Genomic DNA, 12,587 nt, shown 5'->3' on the forward strand with positions numbered 1-12,587 from the left:
TTTCTTGTGGTGTCATCTAGTCTGTGGTTGTGGAAAGTCCTTGGTTGTGTATCTGTATAACCAGCCTTTAGATTTGCAGTACTCACCTTTGATGTTTTGTCCGCTCTGCTGTTATGTAAATATCCTCACCTCCTACAGCAGCATATTGGCTCTACACCTGTAGGAATAGAACACATGGGTACTGGCCATGTAAAATTGTCCTTCATAAATGCTGGCTTCTTGACTGCCCCTCAAGCTGCAGAAATTGTTCTGATCCAGACTTCATATGCCAAACATAGCTATTCCAAGTACACCGGTATTGTAAGTCTACACGTTTGTGTTAAGAAGAGCAAAAATTGTTCTTAGGTTTAACAAATTATAGCTCATTTTATTATTTAATGCTCAATATTTTGGTAGGACAGAGCATTGCCCATAAAAGGAATCATAATTAACCAATTTATTAATGTTGTATTGATGAAAGCCCAGTTGCATGCTCCACACTTAACACCTTGGCTGCGGCGGCTATTCCGCCGCAGCGCTAACGGTCGCGGGGGGGGGGGCGGCGGCCGGGCCGTGACGGAACCGTTCCGTCATGAGCACAGCCCACCCGAGGGGCATGACGGAACGGTTCCGTCAGCAGTGTCGAAGGTGTTAAGTAAAGGAGCCACCTTGCTAGTGATTTTCAACAAAGGTAGCAGTCATTTAGAGTGAGAGTTTAAGCTATTAGCATTGTAAATGAAAGTGCCTTTTATGTAGGTTTTAAAACCCAAAACATAAATAAGAGACATTGTCATTTACAATGCCAATGGCTCAAACTCGCATAAATGCGAGACCTATTGCATTGCAAATGCTTGTTTCTCTACCGGACGGCCCCTTTAAGTTCTCTGCTCCACACACTTCTTCACAATGCCAACCAATGTGTCCGCACATGGGCATGAAAAGGGGAAGGGGTAGACCAGTCTTATATAGGGTAAAATTCTTGTTAAACAGACTAGATGGGGGGTTCTTCATTTGGTCATAGGGCCGCCTGCTCCTATTTTTCACAGGCCTCCTTTAGTGTAAATAAGTATATTAGGACACATGTTTTGTTACTATCTTTATATTTTACTTCTGTCACTCTCTTTGTACTAAATTCACAGATTTTCTCTTTTTGTTTGTGACCTAGCTGTTAATGAAACTATAGAGTGATATTGTCGCTATTGTACAACATATCGTGTTGGAATTGTTACTGTGGCTTAAAAAAACAGAATGAAATTAAATTAAGGGCTAGATGCAGTCAAGCTTAACAACCACTAGCCTGGAATGCTTAGTGACAACAAAGGAAATGTTCACATGACCTTTTTTCATGGCGTTCGTTAGAACTCTGTCTCTCTGACCACCCATGCCTCTCCATTCCTACATGGCATATAGAATACCGAATGGCAGTCTTCTTTCCTACTATTTAATGTGCCATTCATGGCAAAAACTTTATATTTGAACCATTCTAGACTAGACCCAACATTTTTGCTTTTCTGCACAAAACTGTTCTTGCACATACACTCTCCTGCATGCACTCTCAGATCTATACCTCTCTATTGTTTCTTTCTTTGATCTTCCCAGATACTCGTTTTTTTATTCCAGGACTTACCCTTAAATAATATTTCTTCTTTGCGCATCGATAGTGTGCAAACGTGCAAAAGTCTGAAAAGTAGGGGGCATCTGGTGATTCGGAACAAATGACTCCTGCAGAATGAGGAACAAAAACATCTGTGAGAAATGCAAAGTCTAGGACTAGTGAATACGCCTGAGCATTGAGCAGTAACTACCATATGCATTCACACACACACACCACTTTTTTCATCCCTTGGGCCCCACGCACTCTCTACCATAACCTGACTGGCTCTCTACTCCAGCCTACTCTGGCAGGTGTGGCGTAACAAACATTAACGGGCCACCCTGCAAGGAATGGTGAGGGGGTCCCCCGCAATGCCCATTCCAACACAGTCACCAAATATCCTGTAGAAGTACTTTTGTCTCCTGCCTCCATATGACATCAGCAGGAGTTTTCCATGATACGTTTAGCGTCAAAGGGAAAAAAAAGTTATCCTTGTAGGATGGGCATGCTCTCAGTGGGTTGACAACAGCCCCAGCAGCTTCCACAGTATGGGCGGCACCAGAGCTCCAGACCCCCCCCCCCTCTGGCACTGTGCAAGGGCTGAGGGCCCCTGGCCTGGGAACTCCTGACTGTGTCCAGAGTATAGGGGGCCTCCCTCCATGTTCTTTGCAGAGGTTCCCCTCAAGTTTTGTTATGCCGCTGCATGCTCTAGATCAGAGGTCTTCAAACTGGGGAGCGGGCCCCCCTAGGGGGGCCTCGAGTGATCTCAGGGGGGGGGTCGGGGGGGCAGGCTCTGGCCAAAAGAAACATTATGCTTTGTTTTCAGCCTAAAAAAATGAACTGCAGTAAGCACGTCTGTAATGGGCCATCATTCACATCATTTAAATCCTGGCTGGAAGAAGGTGTCAAAGGGGAAGGGACTTCAAATTTTCTCCAAGACCCACACTGTCATTTTGAATAACCACACTGGATCCTTTGCGCATTAGTAAGGCCTGCCTCACCGGAATAGTATGTTTGGAAATCATGTATTTGTTTGCATTTCTAAAACAGTGACAGAACTTAGCTGCAATGTTTAAATACGTCTAGACATATTTAAACATTGCCAGTTAAATAAAATAATTGTGAAATATTTTGAGGGGGGGCCCGGCGAATTGTTTTTCTACACTGGGGGGGGGGGGGGGGCGCGGAATAAAAAAGTTTGAAGACCACATGCACACTAAAAATCGAGTCATAGTCATATTTTTTTAATTATAAAATTATTTTTATTAACCAAAGTTTACTTTAAGGGGTGAGTGAACGTTACTTGAGAAGTACGTTTGTAAGGGATCTACAGATCAAAAATAAATCAAGCCTCCAAAAGGTGAAGATTTAGCAGGTTATTTCCATTTTGGCAGAGCGAGTTATTCTACCATAGATTTGCTGAGCTCCTATTCTATGAGACCCGTAGTTCCCCTTTCTGTTTAGTGCCTTATTCTCAGTGCCCAGGTGCAACAGCAGTTTATCTGTGACTTCACGTGTGCCCCTTTAAAGTACACTCCCAGGGACACTAATGATAGTCTGGCTAGTGGCATTTTAAACATCGCATTTAATAAAAATGCATAGAGGAAATAATGCAGACACATATGATGGCTCACGCGGGCATGTGAAACATAGGTAATTGCTGTTTAGGGTGATCGATAGGGTCACTGTAATTACGTGATTCTGAAGCTGCAGAGCCGTACGCATTATTATGGATTCGCAGCAACTCATCATCTGCTGCACAGGCTACAGATTTTAGGCAAAAAGATTGCTTCAAACTCACACGTATTAAAAGTTACTAAAATCTCAGTGACCGGTGTTGTCGTGCAATGGAAGACCCTATGCGAAAGTTGACCGGCTACCTTTTGGTTTCTTTTTTCACTGTATTTGTGTATAAAACTAGTATAAATAGTATCCTTTGCCTAGCCAGACTTAACGTGTTAAAAAATGACAAAATTCGGAAGTAATTCTATCACAAAATGTGACACATTACATTGCGTAATTTGCCTTTTCTTGCTGCATGATGTAGTCCACCCTGGAACATAATTTGATCTTTAGAAGCTCCATAATTCCAATGGCCCTGGTAAGAAATGTTATTTACTTGTTGAGGGGTTCATATTCAGTGTAAGAGGTGCTTTTACCTTTCCAATGCACATGCTTGGATTAAAATAAATCATATGTCCCTACAAAACTCCTCCCTTTAGTTTATTGCATATACAGGGGACACCATGCTAACATCTAACTATATTAAACAGGGCTACCAAGTTGTAAGACTACTTATGTGTGACATTTCCATACCTCATATGTGACACTCTGAGTAACACCTTAGGGAAAACTTTGTCCTTTACACTAGCAGATAATTTTTATGCACAAATAGCTGGATTTTTTCTGAGACACGTGCCAAGGACCCTTTGCGGGAAGCTGTGTCAGGAATTGTACCTAGCAATATAGATTCACTACATTTGGATAACTCATGAATCATGATTCTCCTTTCAGTAATAATTCCCTTACGGCCACCTGTCACTATCATCTCCTGCCTAATAAAGTCATGTGTGTGGTCTCCTTCCCCGATGACCCATCTGCACTGCTTTGGTATCACTGACTGCATTCTTTTACAAGAGGGAAGGATTTTGTTCCGAAAATTAAGAATACTAAAATTGCCAATGCTGCTGTACAATCCTGTAGGAAGCTGGATCTCTATAAAGTGTACTAAAACAAAGTACACTGTGCAGAGAGTCCAGTGGGTCCCCATTTGGTTTACAGAGGCTAAAGTAAATAATCCTTACCCTCTCTTTTGTATTAGTGTGTGCGAGCAGTTAGGCTTATCAGAGGGTAGTTCTAAGCATTTGTAGTACTCAAAGAGGCAATAAATGAGGCCCACACTCAAAGAACAAATCAGAGACCAAATCAGACAAATAACACCTCTTTTTATATATATTTCAAACATAAAATCTTTCGTTTCAAGGTAAGTACAGTTTTCCATAAAAATATTCACAGGTAAGTAAATGTTCAAACCTGTGCACTATTATGCAAAATGCAGTCCTATGGGAGGAAAAGTCAATGATGCATAGGTAGGCACAGTCGGTTTAAGGGGCTCACCTTCTGGGATAAGAATTGTAGTGGCCAAAGTTCAAAGTACTACCAGCAGCTCTTCAGGAGCCGCCAAGGTTCTATCAGGTACAGGGTGCTGGTAAGGCTGGTAGCTGCCGCTACAGAGCGGGGGTGGCACCTGAAAAGACAACGCACAGAAGGACTCACGGGTAAGTCCAATGGCTCCCAAATGGGGGTTCAGGTTGCAAGGGGTCTTGGGTGCAGAGTGGTTGAGTCGGCTGGGCTGGTACACAAAGATACACCTCGTGGTCAAGGACAAACTGCTGGCAGGGGCCAAAACAAAGCAGCTGTGCAACTCTCGAAGTGGGCTTCAGTGATGCTGAAGTCCCTTGATGGCTCCTTGGACCTGGTGCAGTGAGAATCCGGACTGAACTTTTGCTGGTTGGTGTAGGATGTCTCGTACCCTGGGGGTTTGGTTCTGTATGGCTCCGGTTGGTTTTGGTGTGTACACACTCGGTGGGGGGACAGATCTGACCTTCCAGAGCAGGAGTACCTTCTTCTGGTCATCTGTGGCGTCATGTCCGGGCCAGGGAGCTGCACAGTGGTGGCGTGGGCTCTGCTCGTTGGTGCCTACGGGCTGCAGGGGAGTAGTTCCTCTACTCCAAAGGAGACTTTCAGTGTTTATTGAAGTGCTGGCAGGCTACCCAAGGCTTTGGTAGTTATTCCAGCTTGCAGGATGAGTCACCTGGTCGAGATTGTTTAGAAAATCCAAAGTTCTGCTGCAGTTCTCAACAGGGAGATACTCTTCTTCATCCTTCTTCTGTTGCTCCATCAAATCTGAGTTCTTTGATTCAGGGGTGCTGCCTAAATAGTCAATTTAGGGGCACTGTGGAATGACATGTAGTAGCCAATGGGGTGTCTACAGCCCTCTATATGACCACTTCCTGTGGGAAGTGGGCATAACCCTGACCCTAGAAGGCTAATTCCATCAAAAACAACGTGGAGGAATCTGAAAAGTGGTATCCACATCAGCTGGCCTTCCCCTAGGGGTGCTGCTGGCTGAATGTGAGCACACCCCTATTCGAACATATTTTCCTACTGTCTTGCTGCCAAAAATGGGGTCAGGACAGAAGGAAGGGGGTGGGCACCTCCACAATCTAGAAAGATAACAAAGGTGGCAGTGCTTTTGAAGCTTCAAGCTCTGAAGTATACATCCTGCTTGGAGGAGGTGTGAACACCTTTGCACAGAGCAGGCTTTGGTCTTGTCCTCCAGGAGCAAAGGTTCTCACCCTCAGGAGTTCAGAAACCTGTCTGTTGTGGTGACAGGTCGAGACCAGCCAGTCAACTAACTAGTAGTTGGTAGGTTTTCAGGGGGCACCTCTAAGGAACTCTCTGAGTGCATTTATTAATAAATACATCACTGGCATCAATGTGGGTTTATTAAGACGAGGTGTTTGGTGCCAAACACCTTGGGGTACAGTGAAGCCATCATGTAGCTGTGGAACTCGTAATTCTGAGTGTTCAGACCATGTACTCGTTATAGCTTCCTGTGTAGTCATGATATCTGAGGGCGAATTAAGATACCACAGGGACACATCCACTCAGGCAGATATGCCTTCGGGATGTAAAGCCTGTCGTAGGGATAACTTACCTATACCACATGCAGTGTTTTGCTGGCATGGCACACAGAGATGTGTGCCATGTCAACTTTTCGTTTTCTCTGCACCAAAACATGCAGGCTATAGTGGCAGTTTACATGAGCTGGACGAGGGGTCCCTTAGGAGGGCACAATTCATGCTGCAGCCCTTTGGTCCAATGCCCTAGGTACCAATCACTAGGGACTTACAAAGGATCCTTAAGGGGTGCAAATTGTGGAACAATCATACAGTTTAGGGGAATAAAACTGGTACTGGGGACCTGGTTAGCAGGAACCCAGCATACTTTCAGTCAAAGTTGCACCAGATACAGAGCAAAAAGTGTGTGTGTGTGTGTGGGGTGGACGTAGTCATGTCAAAAGGGTTACTTTCCTACAATTCCTGCTATGGGAGCTACTAGTATGAAAACACAAACTTACTTTATGGAAACAATGAAGGAAAAGGTTTCCATGCTCCGTTTGTGTACAAAAAAGGATTCATTTGACCTTACACAGTGACCTTGCATTTTTTCAATTCAGGTGAGCAGTTGATACAATGAATTCTGGTATTTGTAGTCCTATCTGTAATGGGTAAAGAAAAATAACAAGATCCAGTTTAAAAAAAAAAAGAAACATCTGACAAGAGAGAGGTGAAGCTCTCTGTTTTAGAATCCTACAATTTAATGTGGCTTTTTAAATTCACTGACTCTTTTTATGTAACGCAGAGGCAATCTCACTTTCATTTGTTTAAGCGCTGTGCTTTTAGTGGTATATGTCTGTCAGCTATCTTTAATATATACCTATTGGATATTGCTCTTTAGATTTGGCCTGGAAGGTTAATCAAAGCATGACCCAGGGAAACAATGACTTTATGGTTCAATTCAGATCCTTTAATGGAAACATGTTTTTGTCCCCGTATCAGTACATACTTTCAACAGTTAATGTAAGAAGAAACACTTCAAAATGTGTTCTTCAGCAGTCCTATTGACCCTTTGACTAATAACTTAATAAAAAAGACACAAAGGCCATGTTAAAATGAATACAGACTATTTCATATAATGCACTGCTTAAGAATCGTGTGCAGGCATTTGCAGAATCTGAAAAGATGATGGCATTTTTCTCTGGGCAAGGAAGCAACCTTTCCCCTATTCCAGTAAATTCTGTGCTACATCTTTCCTCCAAAACGAGCAGTGCTTTGTGGAGGATGTACAGTCTCAGGGGCACCCCTCCAGACTGAAGAAAAAGTCTCCCATAAATTAGTCCACTTAAGGTATCCAAGACAAATCTGTGGCTTTTTTTCCTACATTCTGGGGATTCCAGAGGTACACATGGATTAACCAAAATACACCTGCATTTTGGATTTTTGGGTAAACAAGTGCTGCAGAAGAAATCATCAGTTTTTTCCCTGCAAATTCCATGTACAAAGGGCTTGCCGTGCTAAAATCACCATCTTTCCAGCTTTCATGAACAGGCAAACCTGAATCAGAAAACGCAAATTTTCAATACAGTTTTGGAATTTTACTGGGCCATAACCAATTTTTCCACATTTTGGTGCTTTCAAACTCCTTCCAGTTAATGGTAAGTGTGGGTGCAGTCTCGGTTCCAGGTGAAGTCCAGCGAAGTCCAAGTGTCTAGACGGTCGAAGAGGGATGTGGTTTCAGGCTTGAGTCTTGTCCCACGACAAATCTAAAGAACCACCCACAGGTGATGTCCACTATATGTATTAAAATGTCTGACCGCACTTACAATGCTTGGAGAATTGACTTCGGGGGCTCTAGGGGTGTCCTGCTCATGCAGGGACACCCTTAAACTTATAACCAAGCACCCTGGCCTCAGGACTGAAGTGCTTGCCATAGGGGTGACTTAGAGATTTTAAGTGCAGTGACCCCAAGACATAAGGAAACGTATATCTCTCGTGAGAGGTGCAAGCTCCAACTCACACAAGTTGTAATGGCAGGTCTGTAGTCACAGTTTAATTGGACTTCCATGGTTGGTACAATACATGCTGAAGCCCATGGGAGAACCCTAGTGTACCTCAGCCCTGGGTACCTTATTACCATATACTAGGGACTTACATGGGTACACAAGTCACCAGTTGTGGATGTACAGAAGTACTTACCATGAGCAATTTAGGGAGAAATCACTCTGACTTTAGTCCTGATTATCTGGATCTCAGCCAGACTAGTCAAAAACATACTAACACCAAGCAAAATTTGGGGGTAACCATGAAAGCAGGCCCTACTTTCCTACATGGAGGGACAGCACATGGAGCCCGGACCCCACCAGAGCTCTGACCGAGAGCACAATTGCAGCCTCCCTCCCTGCCGGAGAAGGGGGGACAAGGCTTCCCAGGCTTGCCACATCCCCTTTGCCAGGCCAGCTTGTTCTTAGGAGAACTGTAAGCCTTGCACCGGGACTGCCGACCGCACCTCCTGGGTGGCACGAGACATCATTAACAGTTGCTGCCATTCGAGACCGAGCCCAGTCATTTGCTGAGGGCTTCTTGGTGCTCTCCCGGCTTTTTTTCCAGCTCGGCGCCACAGGGGCTGGGCCTTCATGCAAGGACTGTCTCCGCTCTTTACCCCAAACATAGTGGGGTAAGAGCGTCCTCCCTGGTCTGCAGCCACCCTGCCCTGGGTCGTGACTGTCAAAGCCATACCTGGCTCAGAGTGCAGCCTTGGGTGGGTGCCTTCCATCCTCCTAGAGCCCAGGGAGCATTATACCCAGACCACCTCCCATCCTCTCCCTACGGGCCTGCCTGGGAAGTCAATTTTCCTTGAATATTAAGCCCCCACGAACGGGGGCCTAACACAACACTGGTTGGCGGACAAAAACTGGAGTTAGCCCCACTTGCTGGCCAGCCGCCATCTGGTCAGCCAGCCCCCCCAGGCTCTCCGGTTGCCCAGCCCTTAGTGGATTCTGACTTCTATGGCCGCCGTCCTGCTATCTATATGAACCAGCACCTTTTCTTGGGTCTGATGAGAGTCAGCATGGGGCACCTTAACCCGGCATTTGGTTCATCCCACAGCACCAGTTCCGCTTACCAAAAGTGGCCCACTAGACACTCGCATTCCATGCCTGGCTCCATGCCAGTGAGTGGGGCTTCTTACCCATTTAAAGTTTGAGAATAGGTTGAGATCATTTTGGCCCCAAGACCTCTAATCATTTGTTCGAGCATATAAAACTGGGGGTTCAGTGTCAGCTATCCAGAGGGAAACTTTGGAGGTCCTTCACTGCATACCCAGGTCGGGCGACCAATTTGCACGTCAGGACTGCTACGGACCGCCACCAGAGTTTCTTCTGGCTTCGCCCTGTCCAGGTATAGTTCACTATCTTTTGGGTGCTATTATGCACGCTCATGCGCCACCTTCTCGAAAGAGAAGGTGAGACAGACTGGTGGTGCGCCCGCTGCAGCCTTCGCAGCAGGATCCTACCTCAGCTGGCGTGTGTCGGCCCTCACCTTCATTGCACCACAGGGTTTCGCTTGGCCCTCCAACTCACACACGTGTTAGACTCCTTGGTCCATGTTTCAAGACAGGTCAGGTGGGTAACCGACATTGCCGTAGACCCCTGGAGCCCAGAGTGGCCTCCCCGCCTGGCAGCACAACATGGTCGGGGCGCACTGACCAAAGTCTGCCCTAGTTGTGCCGGTAGCAGGGGCCCCTGTCCCTCTTCCCCGTTCTGGTGCACCCCAAGTGGTTGTGGAGCAGTTGCTAGAGGAGGGCATGGAAGCGGTCGAATTACCCTCAGCCCCATGGACACAGCGAAGCCCAAGCCGGGGGAGCTGTAACACTCTCCACTGGAGCAAAGTGTCACCTGCCACCCCAAAGCCTTCCCAGACAACCAAGAGCTGGTTGTGGCACACCACAGCGGAGGAAATGCACCCTGTGGGGCTGGGTGTACCCGGGCGCCAGTCCCATTTAGTGGAAATGCCTTCCCGGGCAACCGACTTTCCCGCAGTGTTGAATCCTCCAGGCGGACTGCATGGACCCCATACGTTTACCTCTCAACTGTTTCACGCCCTCTTGAACTCTCTCTTCAAAGTTCTTTTCAACTTTCCCTTATGGTACCTGCTAGCTATTGGTCTTGTGCCCATATTGCCATTAGATGGAGTTTACCATCCGCTTTAGACGGCATTTCCAAGCGACCCAACTCCGAGAAGGCACGATTCCGGCATGCCCAGGGCCCCTACCGGCCTAACACCGTCCACAGGGTGAGCCTCGATCAGAATGAATTGGGACCCCTGAGTGATGCCGGGAAGGAGGTCTGCTGTAGGCCACATTCACCGTGCCTGCCGCCAGGTGGGGATTTGGCACTGGCATCTTTACTCGCTTTTACTGAGGGAATCCTGATTTGTTTATTTTCCTCCGCTTAGTAATATGCTTAAATTCAGCAGGTCGCCGCGTCTGATTTGAGGTTGTAGCCGGACGCTGAAGCATGAGGGAGCCGGGGATGACACCGACCCCCGGGCTGCTGCAGGGGCTGAGATCACAGCAGTGCACTCTTTTTCATGTATTGGAGGGGGAAATCAGAGGGGGCAGGCAAGCACCCGTGGGCCTGGAAGGAGTGTGGCCCTCCCCAGCTGCAGAGGTGGGCCCGAGAAGGTACACAAGGGGGGACACCACAGAGAGATACGTGCAGCAAGCAGCCAGGCACCTTGAGACTTGCCCAGGGCAGACAGGTGGCTAATCTGCACCCCGCCATGGCAGGCGGGAAGCTAGGCTAGCTTTACCTCCGTGACAGGCGATCGGGGGACTGGAGGGCGAGGACCCCGCCCCAGGGCCCGCCGGGTCCCTGGTCAGAGCTTATGAACTTGGTCAAACAGGGGAAGCCTCCAAGGGCCTGCTGGACTCCCGTCTCGAGTACATGGCAGTGCAGCGTGCTGGAGGACGGAGAGTGCCAGCCGTGGGGCCCCTGGTGGGTACTTCTGGACCTGGCTGCACAGGAAAGGCTTACCTAGGCTCGATGAAAGTCACAGGTCCTACGCCGTGTGGCAGGCTGGAGAGCAGAGTGCAGGGTGGCAGTGGCCCTCCTCCAGGGCTCAAGGGGGCCCTGTCAGAGCTCCTGGACCTCCTAAGGCCCGTGGGACCCCGTATCGGGCTCACTGTCAAATGTCGGGCCCAAGGACGGAGACAAGGACTGGTAACTCCTTCCCCAGGGCCCGCCGAGGCCCTGATCAGAGCATCTCACCCAACCAAGCAGGAGAAGCCTCCATGGGCCCGAATGAACTCCGTCCCAAGCCCTTGGTGGTATGGCAGGCTGGAGGACGCAGCCCATGATGGGAGCACTGGACCTGGGTCCCGGAGGAGCCCTGGTCAAAACTTCTGGACCTGGCCAACCGGGGGAAGTCTCTCTGGGCCTGATGTGCACCCATACCAGGACCTTGCCGTTGCGGAAGGCCACAGGTTGGAGCCTAGGGTGAGTGCACCAACCCCGGGGCCCAGCCGGAACTCCTAGACTTGGCCCCACAGGAGAAGCCTTACCGGGCCCGCAGGACTCCGTACTGGGAGCTTTGACAAGTGGCGGCCATGAGGACAGAGCCCAGGACAGAATGGCCACAACCCAAGGGACGGCTGGGGCTTTGGTCAGAGCTTCTGAACCTGGCCAAACAGGAAAAGCATCCTCAGACCCCGGCCCTTAGGGGTACGGCTGGCTGGAGGATGGGGGCTCCCACACCAGGGTCCGCGAGGGAATCAGTCAGAGCTTCTGAACCCAGCCAAACAGGGGACGCTTCCCTGGATCAGGACAACTAGTAATAACACTTGTTGTACTATTCTGTGTTCCCCTAGAATTTGGGCCCTAGCTCAGCTGGCACCTTGGGAAACCTTGCCAACCTGTACATTTTTTAAAACTAGACACTTTTGGATATCCAGGGTGGGCTGATTCGCATGGCTCTCACCACATTTTATTACCCAGAATCCACTGCAAACCTCAAACCTTGAAACACATTCTCCTCACATTTCTGTGATGACAAGTTTTGGAATCTGCAGGGAGCCACAAACTTCCTTCCAGCCGGCATTCCCCCCAAGTCTCCCAATAAATATGGTACCTCACTTGTGTGGGTAGACCTAGTGCCCACGACAGGAAATGGCCCACAACGCAATATGGACGCTGCACATTTTTCCTCCAATAACGGACCTTTTTTTTCTGAGCCGATTGGCTCATTTCACTTTCAATGTAATGACGTCAGCTTGCCATGGGCCCGATCGTCATTACACTAAAACATTTTAATAAAATGCTAAAGGCGGCAGGGAAAGCTCTTCCCCTGATCCCAAAACTGAAAAATAAAAATGAAAATCCCTCTGCTGTAAA

At 47.9% G+C, this 12,587-nt stretch overlaps 1 protein-coding gene across 4 annotated transcripts in view; it reads right to left on the reverse strand.

Moving 5' to 3' along the window:
• Positions 1 to 12,587, reverse strand: part of LOC144768137 (uncharacterized) — a 166,000-nt gene that overhangs the window by 9,479 nt on the left and 143,934 nt on the right. For all 4 annotated transcript variants that reach the window (XM_078651569.1, XM_078651566.1, XM_078651570.1 and 1 more), the window contains one exon: positions 1,607 to 1,701. In XM_078651569.1, the coding sequence (XP_078507695.1) occupies positions 1,607 to 1,701 (95 nt within the window). The remainder of the gene's footprint in view (positions 1 to 1,606; positions 1,702 to 12,587) is intronic.

Source organism: Lissotriton helveticus, chromosome 7 (genome assembly GCF_964261635.1).
Source record: "Lissotriton helveticus chromosome 7, aLisHel1.1, whole genome shotgun sequence".
Lineage (NCBI taxonomy): Eukaryota > Metazoa > Chordata > Amphibia > Caudata > Salamandridae > Lissotriton > Lissotriton helveticus.